At 46.7% G+C, this 15,304-nt stretch overlaps 2 protein-coding genes across 6 annotated transcripts; one reads left to right on the top strand and one right to left on the bottom strand.

Annotated features, from left to right (window-relative positions):
• Positions 1–5,751: 5,751 nt before the first annotated feature.
• On the bottom strand, positions 5,752–7,903 carry nipsnap3a (nipsnap homolog 3A (C. elegans)). The gene is made up of 6 exons (XM_035161129.1): positions 7,770–7,903; positions 6,842–7,049; positions 6,604–6,765; positions 6,384–6,533; positions 6,153–6,239; positions 5,752–6,079 (listed from the first exon to the last, which is right to left on the bottom strand). The coding sequence occupies exons 1-6, from the start codon at positions 7,833–7,835 to the stop codon at positions 6,003–6,005; spliced, it is 750 nt and encodes a 249-aa protein (XP_035017020.1). The 5' UTR covers positions 7,836–7,903; the 3' UTR covers positions 5,752–6,002.
• A 261-nt stretch (positions 7,904–8,164) lies between these two features.
• On the top strand, positions 8,165–15,253 carry noa1 (nitric oxide associated 1). Of its 5 annotated transcripts, none has more exons than XM_035161123.2 (9): positions 8,165–8,442; positions 9,827–10,768; positions 11,005–11,169; positions 11,240–11,350; positions 12,996–13,087; positions 13,169–13,300; positions 13,446–13,638; positions 14,411–14,528; positions 14,643–14,780. In XM_035161123.2, the coding sequence occupies exons 1-8, from the start codon at positions 8,244–8,246 to the stop codon at positions 14,506–14,508; spliced, it is 1,932 nt and encodes a 643-aa protein (XP_035017014.2). In that variant the 5' UTR covers positions 8,165–8,243; the 3' UTR covers positions 14,509–14,528; positions 14,643–14,780. The 5 variants fall into 5 exon arrangements, with proteins under 5 accessions (XP_035017014.2, XP_035017013.2, XP_035017017.2 ...); XM_035161122.2 differs by having other exon boundaries at positions 8,166–8,442; positions 14,684–14,823; XM_035161126.2 differs by having other exon boundaries at positions 8,166–8,442; positions 13,446–13,562.
• The last annotated feature ends 51 nt before the right edge of the window (positions 15,254–15,304 follow it).

Raw genomic sequence — 15,304 nt, 5'->3', positions numbered from 1 at the left:
TTAGTTAATGAGCTATCAAATAAGTTTATATATGTTTAACTTGATGGTCTCTGTTGATTTGAACTGTCCTATACACTGTAAGTAGCTGGTGCAATGGGGCAAATTTATAATTTAATGACTGAAGCAGCAATGTTCAACATGTATGATTACATTTCTTTGATTAATCGATAATCATCGTTCGACTTGCTAAAATTCCATTTTTGTTCAAATGAAGATGCCGACTTGCTGCCAGTTGCTTCATTAATTGCCCCAAAGGCAACATGCTAATCTGAAGCTAGCGGCTAATGGTAACAGCTGCATGTTTTGTGCAGTCACATCATGTGTTGACCTTCTTCTGAAAAATCAAGTTAAGTTAAGTTTACTTGACTATTCTGCCTGAGACCTACGAGTTAGAATGTAGAAGAAATAATTACAGTAATTCTGTAGCAAGCTAGCTCATTAGAGAATGTGGTAATTGGAAGCTAGCATGCTAGTTTGTTTGCATTTTCTTCACTCTTCATTTTTCTTTCTTTGTCACGTTGAAATTTTCTGATCTTTCCTCCTACGTCAAAACACTTGGAAAGGGACAGAGATGGTTTCTGTTTGAAAACAATTTTCAAAATAAAACGTAGTCGTATGGATCAATCAATCAATCAAATTGTATTTGTATAGCCCCCATTCACAAATCACAATTTGTCTCATAGGGCTTTAACATGGTGACACATCCTCTGCCCTTGCATGAAGCGTCAGGGAGGGAAGATGTGAGGTACAACTCTTGCGCTGCGTAAAGACGGACACTGACTCCCAACCTGCTCCTGTGGTTGACGCTGTGTTCCTTAATGTACAGCTGTGTTCCAGATGCTGAATCCTGGTACTGCAAATACTTACCAGGACTATGCAGACAGTGTCTTTGTCCATATGCAAAATCTAAGCTTGAGAAGACAAGCTGTCCTAATATCATCTTGGCTGTCTACATCCCTGACAGAAGGCAGAGGGAATCCAAGCAGTGCAAAGACTTCTGCGTGTTGATTAGAAGAAAAGCGAGCTGTTTAGATTCAGCCGTGAGGAACAACCTGCATGAGAGATGAGGAAGGCTTTCCCTGAAGTGACCAATGCCTTCAGTGAGCTCATGCAGTTGCCAGGTGATGTGAGTGAACTGTCCAAGTCCCTGTTGGAGCGCTTTGTGGTGTTGATGTATGAGAGGACGAGTGGAACCATGGAGGTGAATGAAGCCAGAAAACAGCTCTTCACTTAATCCTCTATTGCACTGGTCAAAAAACCCACGAACATCTGGATTCTGTCTGCAGTGTGAATGGAATCCGCCTTCGCTCCCAGGCAGTAGACGCAGGGTTTAATCGGCTCCGATCGGCAGTGATGGAAATGTGACTGTGGAGGTGGAGGTAGCTGGGAGAGCACTTTCACCTGCACCGGAGGATCGATCAGAGCAGGTGAGAGCTGTTAGCTGACTGATCCTCAGGTTGAAAAGGCAGCAGCTGACCTTCCTCAGGAAACAGGCAGAGACAAAGACAGTCAAGGACAAACACTGAGGAGTGGGACACGCGGAGAGACATCGGCACATGAGAGACTCTGAGCTGCAAAGTTCAGGACGTTAAGTTGACTTTGATTTATGTTTGTTCACCTGTGTGTGTGGTGAAGACGTTAATAAAGATGCTGCAAAGCGACACCCTTGTCTCTGGCTGTGTGTGTGAGAGCCCTGTGGGTGAACAGGGGAAAAGACTCCTCTACTGGAGATGGGAAAGGAGTCAAGTCATGAAGCTGGCCACCTATCAGGCCAACATCTGGAGCGATGCTGAAAGACCCTGAGCTACCAAGCCCTTTTGATTGGAGCTGGGTGAAGGACGCCACTGTGCAGCAAGAAAGGTTGTTATAGACACTGTGTGGTCACATGACCATATTCAACTGTCACTCGATGGGATCACAGACGCAACAACAACATTGCACCATCACAGCACTGGGCAGCTCCTTCAGCACAGACTGATCAGTGTCTGAAGGAGAGGTATCGCAGGTCGTTCCTTCCTGCAGCAGTAAGACTTTACAACCAGCTCTGCTCCCAGTAAAACTACATGCACCACCACTATGGACTGTCACTTTAATATTCTCAACTGTGCAATATTCACTGTACTATATTCATTTTTTTCCCCTGTGCAATATAAACGGTTATGTGCAATCCATTTACTGTACATATTCTGACACATGATATATTTCTTTACACTGTATATACCGGTTTAATAACATTTATATTTATTCTATATATTGTTGTATATTTCTATTTCTTTATATTCCTTCACCCAAGTACTGCATGCTGCTTATGTGATGTCTTCTGCTGCTGTAACATTGCAAATTTCCCCATTGCAGGACAAATAAAGGACTTGTTATCTTATCTTATCTCAGTCAAACTTCAATTCTTCAATCTACTTTGTGTGAAGTCCACATTGAGGCTTTTTGTGTGTTCTTCATATTTTATATTATTAGAACAGTTTACAGCAGGTCGGTGCATTCTGTGTTATTCCTGCACAAAAACATAATTCATTCTGCCTTTATACCAATAAAATGTTAAAAACTAAATAAATGTTTCAACCGGACATTTCTTCTTCCTCTACCTGAGAGGTGCAATATGAAATTCCTCTGTCAGGTTCCCCGTGATTGGCCGAGAGCCTATTCAGTCCCCAGCTGACTAAGATCCCAGACACAAGGACGCACGCTACAATATTATTGAAAAGAAGATACCTTTGTAAAAGAAAAAAATAGAACAAATAACAAATAAAAAAACGACGACATTTAGTTCACCCACGAATCCTTTTGAATAATTTTTGCAAAATATTCCTGTTCTAAAACACTGCAGCTCCTTTCCACAACAGCCAGTACTGAGGCCAGTATATTATTATGCCAAGTGTAAGGACATTGTTATGAGCGAAAATGGATCGTTTTGTAACTCGACCAAAAAACTCCACAAGCACAAGAGAGATACCCTCCACCTCAGAAACCACCGGGGAAATGCAAGTGGCGAGGCGGCACCTGCTGCTGATGGAGCAAATGAGAGAAGACCCGAAAATACACAGATAATTATCTGAAGTTTGGATTTACCTTCAAGGAGACAGATGTCATTTGCTCTACTGTGCTGTCAAACGAATCCATGAAGATTTAATATTGCCTTCAGCAACTGACATGTGTAAAACAATGTATGGGAATGATATTGACATTAATAAACTGAAAACTATTCCAGTGTCGGACACAACCATTGCTCGCCGTATTGACGAGATGGCATCTGATGTGAGGGTGCAACTGATAGAGAAGCTGAGGTCGGCAGATGCATTACATTTGGATGAACCAACAGATGTGTCAAAGGACGCCCAGCTTCTGGCGTTTGTGCGCTTTGTCGATCAAAAGGAAATGCAGGAGGAATTTTAGTTTTGAAAGCGGCTTCCTGAACGCACAACTAGTTCTGAAATCTTCAAAGTGATTGATGTTTTTTTCAGAGAAAATTACATTCCATGGGAAAAATGTATTGCGCTGTGCACCGACGGTGCAAGAGCCATGGCTGGTTTAAAATGTGGACTAATCGCGCTTGTAAGGATGCGGCTCCGCAAGTGACTTGGACGCACTGCATGATACTCAGGGAGTCACTTGTACCCAAAGACATGATGTTGTCAGATGTCATGGACTCGGTCGTGAAAGTTGTCAATATAGTCAAGAAGAGTGCTTCTCTAATCTGCTGAGGGAGAAGAACACACCATGTGTACTGTCCCATTCTGAGGTTCCATGGCTTTCACGTGGAACAGTGTTGTCACGTGTGTTGGTACGCACAGAGCTGGCTGCACCTTTCAGTGACAATGTCTGGGTCACCAAACTTGCATATCTTGCTGACATTTTCGATGAGCTGAACAAACTTAACAGTTCTATGCAAGGTCGCAATACACCTGCCATTCAGCTGTATGACAGAACGGAAGGCTTTCTCAGAAAAATCACAAGATGGAGGGAGCGCGTCGGGGGGGGGAATGTTTTGGGAGATGCTGCTGGGCTCTCGCCTCCCGTAACACGCGCAATTCTTGCGCACTTGGAGGCGCTCGAGGGACAATTTAGGAACTACTTTTCTGAGGCTGACTCCTGGCGCAGGGACAAGACATGGATACAGTTTCCATTCAGATGTAACGCAGCAGACGGCACGCGCCTGACAGTGACAGAGGAGGATCAGCTCATCGAACTATCCACTGACAGTACGTTCAGAAACATATATGAAACTAAACCACTCACCCAGTTCTGGATCTCTTGCCAGAAAGACTTTCCACAATTGGCAGCAAAAGCTATGACGAGCCTTTTGCCCTTTGCAACAACATATCTTTGCGAAAGTGGATTTTCCTCACTCACCTACCTGAAAAACAAATACAGGTCAAGACTGAGGCTGATACGACCTTCGGCCTGACCCCCTCCATCCGTCCAAGGTCAGATAAGTTGTGTGCTACTCATCAGGGTCAGACATCTCACTAATGTGGGAGTATTCACTGTCCCTTCTACATGTATGTTTAAAATATAAATATTAATCTGTGAGTTATTTTAATAGCTCGATGTTGTATGCAAGATGTATGTTTATTAATGGCAGTGGCACGGCCACCCTGTACCTTGCACATGTTTAAAATAAAAACATGAATATATGAACCTGTGTATTATTTGAATAGCTTAGTATTGAATGCACAATAACAGGGTAGCTATGTTTATACATGGCACTAGGCCCAGTTTAATATAAAACACTATTTTATACAATATATATAGTCGGGGTCCCTGCTCCATTTCTCCATCAGTTTGGGGTCCTTGGCCTGAAAAATGTTGAAGACCCCTGATGTATCGTGTTGGCATCCGATCGTGATGGTGGATCCTGATCGTGTTGGTGGATCCTGATCGTGGTGGATCCTGATCGTGTTGGTGGATCCTGATCGTGGTGGATCCTGATCGTGTTGGTGGATCCTGATCGTGGTGGATCCTGATCGTGTTGGTGGATCCTGATCGTGTTGGTGGATCCTGATCGTGTTGGTGGATCCTGATCGTGTTGGTGGATCCTGATCGTGGTGGATCCTGATCGTGTTGGTGGATCCTGATCGTGTTGGTGGATCCTGATTGGGGATCCTGATCGGTGATGTGTTGGTGGATCCTGATCGTGTTGGTGGATCCTGATCGTGGTGGATCCTGATCGGGTGGATCCTGATCGTGTTGGTGGATCCTGATCGTGGTGGATCCTGATCGTGTTGGTGGATCCTGATCGTGGTGGATCCTGACCGTGGACTATGATCACATCAGGACTGCTTGATATATAATATTTCTCCTCAGATACTCGACCATTACCGACAATAATCCATCAGTTCATTGACCTTCAGTTCTGCTACAAAGTGTTTATTCTTTCTGATGTTCTCTGTTCCACGTGACATCTGTTCACTTGTGTCCGTCCTGGGAGACGGATCCTCACATGTGTCTCTGAGGTTTCTACCTTCTTTACCTGTTAAAGGTTTTAGTAGTTTGACTCTTGTTGAGGGTTAAGAACAGAGGACGTCTCACCTTGTTAAAGACCATGAGACAAACTGGGATTTGGGAATATGGGCTAGACAAATAAAACTTGAACCTTTGAATATTTGAGCTTCAGTTTCAGTTTGTCAGATTCTCTGTGTTTATATGACGTAAAAACCTGGATCATCATAAACATGATTCAGCTGAACATCGGTCTGACTGCAGCTGGAAGAGAACGCAGACATAGAAAGTCGAATGTCAAGTTTTTCAAAAAGATTTTATTTTAACGTATTTTTCATGAACGTCATGTTTTACACATGTGAAGGTATGAAATAACGTGGTCACCATGACAACAACAACACAGACACAAATTCTGCTGCAGTCAATTTTTACTGTAGCTGTAAAACAAAGACAAGCTCCGCCCCCTTCAACTTTCACAACACAGGATTGGACACTGTCACTCACAAGTGACAGAATAACTCATGTACAGTTGTCATGGAGACAGGAATTTACTTCATCGGAGAAAAGGGACACGGAAACATGAGTTTGTTCTTCTGAGAGTCGAGATGGACGACACTGTCTCTGACTGAGAGAGAGATTATGATTATTGAAATGATTGGTCTGCGTGGATTATTACTGATGATGTCACAGTGTCTCACCTGCAGCGACTAATCTGGAGTCAGTGTGAGATCGGTGTCGAACCTCAGCTCGATGGTCGGCGCTCTCAAACCACTGAAGGGTGTGAACTGAGCGCCACACCGGACACACACACACATCGGGCACACACACACACACACACACACACACACACACAAGAAGTTGGATGACTGTGATGTCCAGAATCTTCTGTGATAATAATTTTGTCTGTGTGTTATTGTCGTTTTTTTCACCTCTGTTCAGTTTTCCAAATTCGCTGTGGAAAGCTCCCAGCAGCTTGCCGTATCCTGGTGCATCATGGGAAGTTACAGCAGCCTGGAAGGCATCGGCCCAAACCGCTGGACCACCAGGACGCATGTGGTAAGAAACCAGCTCGTACACACCTGAAACACACACCTGCTTTAAAAACACATCGTCTTTGTTACAATGTGTGTGTGAGGGGGTGGGGCATACCCCCCTCCTGTGGCGCCCTCTGCAGGTGGCTCCAGGGAACGTGGTAGGTGACCTCGTTGTCCTGAGACGTCAACATTGGTATCGCTTTGGAGATGTACTCTGAGATCCATGAGGGGTCGTGAGCGAGCGCCGCCCGAACCGCCGTCCGCTGAGCGTAACTGTCTGATGGACGAGAGACAAGGTCACTTACACGTTAAAAACCACGAACAAGAACCCGACCACAAAAGAACGCACTTACCATACTTCCATATATGGAAAACCTGGTTCAAGCCACCATACTCAACACTCCAGTAGCCAATCAGTTCGGAGTGGGCGGTGCGCAGGTGGACCTTCTCATTGGTTAGTTTAAGGAAGGCGGCGTTCTGCTCTGGACGGATGCAGTAGGTGCGGAACTCGTAAAAAGTTTTGTGTTGCTGCTGGGGACCAGTGGAGAGACGCACACGAAGCTGCAGAGAAGAGACAAGACAGCAGAGGTCTCACTCTGATGGTAAAACTGAGCCTCAGACTATGGGACCTGGACTACAGACAGGTCTTGGACTACTAACTGGATATGAACTACAGACCAGATCTTGACTACAGACTGGACCTGGACTAAAAACTGGATCTGGACCTAGACTACAGACGAGATCTGAACTACAGACTGGATCTGGACTACAGACTGGACCTGGACTACAAACTGGACCTGAACTACAGACTGGATCTTGACAACAGACTGGACCTGGACTAGAAGACTAGATCTGGACCTGGACTACAGACAAGATCTGTGTGTGTGTGTGTGTGTGTGTGTGTGTGTGTTGTTTTCTCTGTTTAAACAGTTTAATGTTTAACTTCAGGTTTCAAGGTTTGACCTTTTCAAAGAATCAGAGACTGAACCTAAACCTAAATACACAACATGGTGAGACCAGGTCTGAAGTAGATCAGGTCTGTAGAGGATCTGAATAGGGTCTGAACAGGATTAGGTGTAATACTGGTGCAGGTGTGAACAGAACCAGGTCTAAAGAGGATCTGAACAGGATCAGGTGTGATACTGGTGCAGGTGTGAACAGAACCAGGTCTAAAGAGGATCTGAACAGGATCAGGTGTGATACTGGTGCAGGTGTGAACAGAACCAGGTCTAAAGAGGATCTGAACAGGATCAGGTGTGATACTGGTGCAGATGGACTCACCTGAGCAGCAGCAGGTGAAACCAGAGTCGCAGCTGATCTCAGTGAAACTTTCCTGATCGACATCATGTTGAAAGTGAAGAGACGTGACGGTGCAGCGATCCTCAGAGAACAGGAGTTCTCACTTCAGACGGTAGGTCGATACTTTCTGTGTCTGCCATAAAACTGTATTTATTGACACGTTTGTGAATAAACTTCAATCAACTGCAGAAAAACGTCTTTATAATTTAACATGAAGATTAATTCAAATATTCATATCATTATCAATAAAACATGCATCATTCAGTTTATATATAAAACTAAACTGATTGAACCATGACTAACATTGTTCCTGAAGTTGTAGCAGAGTGAGACCTCCTGTCGTCATTTGCCTCACTCTTTTTTAACGGAACACGAAAAGATTATGTGTGACGTCACATCCGTGTAGGAAGTGATCAACAGGCGCGTGTGTTCCAGCTCCAAGGTGAAACCGGAAGTATGAGCGTATCTCAGCTGTGTCAGGTGTGTGTCCGCCGGCCGCTGTGGACGTGTTTGACCCGCCGGGTCTCCGGACCCTCCGGACCCGGGTCAGTCCGAGGTCTGATCCGGCAGTGGAGCAGCAGAGACCGTGGAAGAGTCCGGAGCTGCACCGTGGACCCGAACCTGGAGGAGCAGTTCGTGTTTGTGGACTACACAGGTGAGACACGCACGGGGGAGACACGCACGGGGGAGACACGCACCTGAAGGATGAGTCTGAGAGACTGAACCTGATCAATATGTCACATGGGGCACACATGATGATGAGCAGAAGACCTGTCCACTTCATAGATGGATGTATAGATATCTATATAGATATATTATTTCATAAGCTCTCATATCTGATTATCTATACATCAAAACTACGGATAAGCAATTTCTTGGCTCTAGAAATATTTGGGAGTGACCGATCAATTAAAGGCCAATAAACAATTTAACGAAAGCTAAAACTGTTACATTTCAATATAAAAATTCTCATTTACTCTATTCTAAGTATTGTAACTTAATATAAGTAAGTATTGAAGATTTTATTTATGACGAAATGATGAGGATGAAAGAGCATCATGGTTATTTAATACATTTGGTCAATGCATTAGTAAATTAAATTGTCTATTAAAGCCTTATTTTTTGATAAATGGAGTTTTAATAAACTATGCATTTAGCTAAAAAGGTGTTTACATTTTCTAGGACAGCCGGGCCTTCATCATTTGTGCGTACACATGATCTGAGGAAGTTCTAAATGTGTTTGCAGAGTACAAACACATTTCGGTAAGAACACGTTGATGAATCCCAGACTCGGGCTTCAGACGTTCGCAGGAATGTTTAATGAGTCCTAATGTGATTTACATTCAGAGAAGGAGTCAGAGTTCGAGCCCAAACCCAAAAGGCAGGAAGGGGTTTCAGGTGTGATGAGGTCACCTCAAAGGGAAGAATAAACAGGGGGGGGGCAGGCTCCCACACAACTGTGGTATCAGACGTGTTCACAAAGAAAGGTGGGGGCTTACCACTCCTCCTCACATGTTACTGACGTGTTAAACCAGTTACAATAATAATACCATTGGTAAATGGTTTTGTATTTATACAGCGCTTTTCTAGTCTTGATGACACTCAAAGCTCTTTACAGTTTTACATTCTCACACACACACACACATTCACACACACACATTTCTCACACACATTCACACACACATTCACACACACATTCACACACACACACACTCACACACACACATTCTCACACACACATTCACACACACACACATTCATACAGAGCATCTATTAGCAGCACTTTCTTGTTCTATGAGGAGCAATTCAAGGTTCAGCATCTTGCCCAAGGACACTTCGGCATGCTGATGGAGAAGACTGGGGATCGAACTGCCGACCTTCAGGTTGGAGGACGACCGCTCTACACCTCAGCCACAGCCGGCCAATATATTATAATATTATAATATAATATTGATGATGATAAATACCTGTCACCTCCAGCGTGTGGCAGCACTGAGCTCCTCTATGTTACCTCTGTGCTCCTCTTTCTTCTGGTGCAGATCTAGAGGACGACCCACATCAGGAGAAGAAGCTGCTCGACCAACTGAGCTTCACAGCCCCCCCCCTTCCTGTCCCCCCTCAGAAATACCTGAGGTCTCTGGAACGTCAGCTGCAGGGGTTGAGGGGCGGGGCCCCGCAGGAGACGAACCCTAACTCTCTGATCCAGTTCCAGGACATTGACTTCCCACTGGATGAAAACCTGGTGGCTGCAAAGACCAAGAGGAAGAAGGCGGCGGCGGCGGCGGCAGGTAAAGGTGAGCAAAAGATCTTCGGGTCTCCGGATGTGGATGAGCCGGTCAGTGACACCTGCTGCTCAGGCTGCGGAGCCGTGCTGCACTGCACCGCCGTCCAGGCCCCCGGGTACTTGCCCAGTGAGAAGTACAAGGCCCTGCTGCAGGAGGGGGGTCTGCGTAGCGCCATCTGTCAGCGTTGCCACCTGCTCACCTACCACCACAAGGCGCTGCACCTGGAAGTGTCCAAAGACCAGTACCGGGCGGTGGTGCAGCAGATCCGACCCCTTCAGGTCCTGGTGCTGCTCATTGTTGACCTGCTCGACCTCCCCGACTCCATCATCCCCGACCTGCCTGAGCTGGTTGGTACCAACAAACATGTGGTTGTCCTCGGCAACAAGATCGACCTGCTACCCAGGGACTCGCCCGGCTACCTGCGACGAATCAAGGGTCAGCTCGCCCAGTACTGTCAGGTGGCCGGCTTAGGGGGCCAGGTCACCGACATCCACCTCGTCAGTGCCAAGACCGGGTACGGCATCGAGACGCTGATATCCAGCCTGCAGAGGTCCTGGAAGTACAAAGGTGACGTGTATCTGGTTGGGAGCGCCAACGCAGGAAAGTCGACCTTGTTCAACACGCTGCTGGAGTCCGACTACTGCAAGTCCAAGGCCTCCGAGGTCATCCACAAGGCCACCATATCGCCCTGGCCCGGTGAGCACCACACTTTCACTTTAATATAATCCAGTGACATCAGCAGGTCAGAGGTACGGCTACTGACGCAACGTCCGCTGATTCATATTTTCATCCGTCGCATACTTAATTTAAATTTGTATTAACCTGTTAAATATTCAAATTCAAATTCAAATCAGATATTTATTTATAGGATCAGTCAGACGTTGATCTTCTGTGTCATGTGACTGCGTGTTTTCCCACCGTGGTGTGTTCAGGGACGACTCTGAACCTGCTGAAGTTTCCCATCATCAACCCGACACCGTACAGAATGTTCAGGCGACAGAAACGACTGAACAAGGCGTCGCAACTGACGGAGGACGAGCTGTCGCATGTCGAGCAGACGAGAATGAGACGGTTCAGCAGGCAAGGCTACGTAGTGGGTAAGGAGTGGGGGGGTCTCATGTTCATCTGGTCACATGATTACATGTTCACCCGGTCACGTGTTCTCAGGTCGTGTTGGCAGAACATTCCGTGCCGAGGTCGGATCCGGACCAGGTGAGATCCAGTTTGATCCTGACAGTTTGGCGTTTGGAGAAAATGAAGACGGAGAACGGACGACAGGTGAGACAGGAACTCGGCTGTAGTGAGTAAACGCCGTTTACACAACTTTTTAAATACGACAAAGTGTTTACTCAACTTTTTATGGTGGTTTACTCCTTTGTTATTGTCCGGTTTTTAACTGATTGTCAACTGTCTGTCTGTCCCTCTCTCTTGTTGACTGTCTGTCCCTCTCTCTTGTTGACTGACTGACTGTCCCTCTCTCTTGTTAACTGTCTGTCTGTCCCTCTCTCTTGTTGAATGTCTGTCTGTCCCTCTCTCTTGTTGACTGACTGTCTGTCCCTCTCTCTTGTTGACTGACTGTCTGTCCCTCTCTCTTGTTGACTGACTGTCTGTCCTCTCTTGTTTGACTGTCTGTCCCTCTCTGTTGACTGTTCTTGACTGTCTGTCCCCTCTGTTGACTGATACTGTCTGTTCTCTTGTTGACTGACTGTCTGTCCCTTGTTGACTGACTGTCTGTCCCTCTCTCTTGTTGACTGTCTGTCTGTCCCTCTCTCTTGTTGACTGACTGTCTGTCCCTCTCTCTTGTTGACTGACTGTCTGTCCCTCTCTCTTGATGACTGTCCCTCTCTCTTGTTACCTGTCTGTCTGTCCCTCTCTCTGTTGACTGTCTGTCTGTCTCCCTCTCTTGTTGACTGTCTGTCTGTCCCTCTCTCTTGTCGACTGTCTGTCTGTCCCTCTCTCTTGTCGACTGTCGGTCCTCTCTTGTTAACTGACTGTCTGTCCCTCTCTCTTGTTGACTGTCTGTCTGTCCCTCTCTCTTGTTGACTGACTGTCTGTCCTCTTCTTGTTGACGTCTGTCCTCTCTTGTTGACTGACTGTCTGTCCTCTCTTGTTGACTGTCTGTCCTCTCTGTTATTCTGTCCTCTCTTGTTGACTGTCTGTCCTCTTGACGACCGCCTCTGACGTCTGTCCCCCTCTTTGTTGACTGACTGTCTGTCCTCTCTCTTGTTGACTGACTGTCTGTCCCTCTCTCTGATGACTGTCCCTCTCTCTTGTTACCTGTCTGTCTGTCCTCTCTTGTCGACTGTCGGTCTGTCCCTCTCTCGTCGACTGTCGGTCTGTCCCTCTCTCGTCGACTGTCGGTCTGTCCCTCTCTTCGACTGTCGGTCCTCTCTCTTGTTGAATGACTGTCTGTCCCTCTCTCTTGATGACTGTCCCTCTCTCTTGTTACCTGTCTGTCTGTCCCTCTCTCTTGTTACCTGTCTGTCTGTCCCTCTCTGTCTGCTCTGTGTCTGTCCTCTCGACTGTCGGTCTGTCCCTCTCTCGCCGACTGTCGGTCTGTCCTCTCGCTTGTCGACTGTCGGTCTGTCCCTCTCTCTTGTTGACTGACTGGAAAACAATGATGGTGGCTGGACAATGACCTTTTTATAATTACATATGCTTTATTGTAAAAGCAGGATTCTATTTGTAGCAACTGTGGAGTAAAAAGTTATTCTAATAATATAGATGTAATGGAGTAGATGTATAAGGTAAAATAAAATTGCAACACTAAATATACTTAGTTACATTCCATCATTGTTTATAAAATAAACTTTTCTTAAATTATAGTTTGCCACCTTTTTTTTTTTTATTAACCACTACAGCCCTGGACAGGAAGTGTCTCTCTGACGTTGACCTGTCTGTCTCTTGACCTCTGACCTTTCAGGTACCATCAGGACGCCCGAGGAGTTGAGCTATAACGAGCTGAAGGACGCTCACTGGTTGTACGACACGCCGGGGATCATGAAGGACGACGACGTGAGACACGCACACGCACGCACACAGATCGGAGTCATGACAGACCATAATAAACTGTCTGTGTGAATGACTCTCGCCCAGATCCTCAGCCTGTTGACCGAACAAGAAGTGAGGTCAGTGGTTCCCACGTCGGCCATCGTCCCACGGACGTTTGTTCTGAAGCCTGGTATGAGTCTGTTTGTGGGGGGCGTGGCCAGGATCGACTTCCTGCAGGTGAGTCACAGTAAATAATCAGTTGTCAAGGGCGACGACAGCTCAGCTGGCAGAGCTGGCCTCACTCACTCTTTCACGTTTGATGCATATTAATCCATTATCTGTTGGTATGTAACATCTGTTATCGATTTATTTTCCTCTGCAGGGTCAGAAGTCCTGCTGGTTTTCAGTCGTGGCATCCAGTCGTCTCCCGGTTCATGTCACCAGTCTGGACAAAGCAGACAGCCTTTACGCAAAACATGCAGGACATGTCCTGCTGGGGGTGCGTCACATGATCAGTCAGCTGTTGAGTTTAAACGTGTGTGCGCGTGCGGAGCGGATGGAGTTTAAACACTCAGGTTGTGTGTGTGTGTGTGTGTGTGTGTGTGCACGTACGTTCAGGTGCCTGCGGGCGAGCGGATGGAGTTTAAACTCTCAGGTGTGTGTGCGCGCGTACACACGCCTGTGCCCGCGGGCGGCGGATGAAGGAGTTTAAACACTGAGTGTGTGTGCGTGCCGTCAGTGCCGGGCGGGATGAAGGACTTTAAACACTGAGGTGTGTGTGCACGCTCAGGTGCCTGGCGGAGCGGATGAAGGAGTTTAAACACTGAGGGTGTGTGTGTGTGTGTGTGTGTGTGTGTGTGTGCACGTTCAGGTGCCCCGGGCGGGCGGATGAAGGAGTTTAAACACTGAGGTGTGTGTGTGTGTGTGTGTGTGCACGTTCAGGTGCCGCGGGCGGCGGATGAAGGAGTTTAAACACTGAGGTGTGTGTGTGTGTGTGCACGCTCAGGCCTGCGGGCGGAGCGGATGAAGGAGTTTAAACACTGAGGTGTGTGTGTGTGCACGTTCAGGTGCCCGCGGGCGGGGCGGATGAAGGAGTTTAAACACTGAGGTGTGTGTGTGTGTGTGCACGTTCAGGTGCCCGCGGGCGGGGCGGATGAAGGAGTTTAAACACTGAGGTGTGTGTGTGTGTGTTGTGCACGTTCAGGTGCTCGGGCGGGCGGAGCGGATGAAGGAGTTTAAACACTGAGGTGTGTGTGTGTGTGTGTGTGTGTGTGCACGTTCAGGTGCCCGCGGGAGCGGATGAAGGAGTTTAAACACTGAGGTGTGTGTGTGTGTGTGCACGTTCAGGTGCCCGCGGGCGGGGCGGAGCGGATGAAGGAGTTCCCCACGTTAGTGCCTCAGGAGTTCAGGTTGGAGGGTCGAGGTTACCTGGAGGCGGCTGCTGACGTCAAACTGTCATCTGCAGGTAAAAACACCGGAGACACAACCGAGTCCAAAATCATTATTAATTAGTCATGAATGATTTTTATTGATTGTATCACTGAAACTTAACTTTAATCAAATTATAAATTTGGTTCAGTTGTAAGAACCTATCCCTGACCCAGTCCGTCCTGAGTGCAGGTTGGGTCGCTGTGACGGCGGTGGAAGGTGATCAGGTGATACTGAGGGTTCTTAGTCCTCTGACGGCGGGTTTCAGTCTGAGGACGCCACCGATGCTTCCTCACATCGTCTCTCTGAAAGGAGAACGCATCCGAAAATCCGCCGCCTACAAATTGATGAAGCCTCCAGGGCTAATGGACGATGGCGTGTCGGCCAGAGGAGCCAAGAGGCAGCCGGTGAAGAGGAAGTGAAACTGCAGATGGACACAGGAGACGGAGAACGGGACGCCTTTTTAAAAAAAAAAAGCCTTTATTTAAAATTGGAGCAGAATAAAGTATGAAGTTAGTGTTTGTTAGAGCTCCCCCTACCTGCAGACGGAGAAAACAGTGATGTCACTGGAAACTAAACGCTGACGTCTCAAAGGATTCATGAGGTTCTGTTTGACTGTTTAAATTTGAAAGTCACATCTGTGGTGTTTTATTTTGAAAGTCCTCTAGTGAAACGTTTTCTATTTGATGGATTTGATTTTAGTTTTGCCAATAATCAATCAACCGATGTAACGACAGTTGATAATAAAAAGGTCAAATTACATCATGTGACGTGGTTCCTGCTCGTTTCCATGGAGACAAGTCTTCACTAAAA

The sequence above is a fragment of the Hippoglossus stenolepis genome, chromosome 7 (genome assembly GCF_022539355.2).
Source record: "Hippoglossus stenolepis isolate QCI-W04-F060 chromosome 7, HSTE1.2, whole genome shotgun sequence".
NCBI classification, from domain to species: Eukaryota; Metazoa; Chordata; class Actinopteri; order Pleuronectiformes; family Pleuronectidae; genus Hippoglossus; species Hippoglossus stenolepis.
Note: the sequence above shows the minus strand (reverse complement) of the source record. Positions and strands in the feature narration are given on the sequence as shown.

Excerpts from the sequence above, each read along its gene's own strand:
- nipsnap3a (XM_035161129.1), bottom strand. The coding sequence starts at position 7,835 with ATGATGTCGATCAGGAAAGTTTCACTGAGATCAGCTGCGACTCTGGTT. Across the intron at positions 6,240-6,383 it reads ATTTGGAAAACTGAACAGAG|TTCACACCCTTCAGTGGTTT; the intron begins GTGAAAAAAACG and ends TGTGGCGCTCAG. Across the intron at positions 6,080-6,152 it reads CTCCAGATTAGTCGCTGCAG|TCAGAGACAGTGTCGTCCAT; the intron begins GTGAGACACTGT and ends TCTCTCTCTCAG.
- noa1 (XM_035161121.2), top strand. The coding sequence starts at position 8,244 with ATGAGCGTATCTCAGCTGTGTCAGGTGTGTGTCCGCCGGCCGCTGTGG. Across the intron at positions 10,769-11,004 it reads CACCATATCGCCCTGGCCCG|GGACGACTCTGAACCTGCTG; the intron begins GTGAGCACCACA and ends TGGTGTGTTCAG. Across the intron at positions 14,529-14,683 it reads CGTCAAACTGTCATCTGCAG|GTTGGGTCGCTGTGACGGCG; the intron begins GTAAAAACACCG and ends TCCTGAGTGCAG.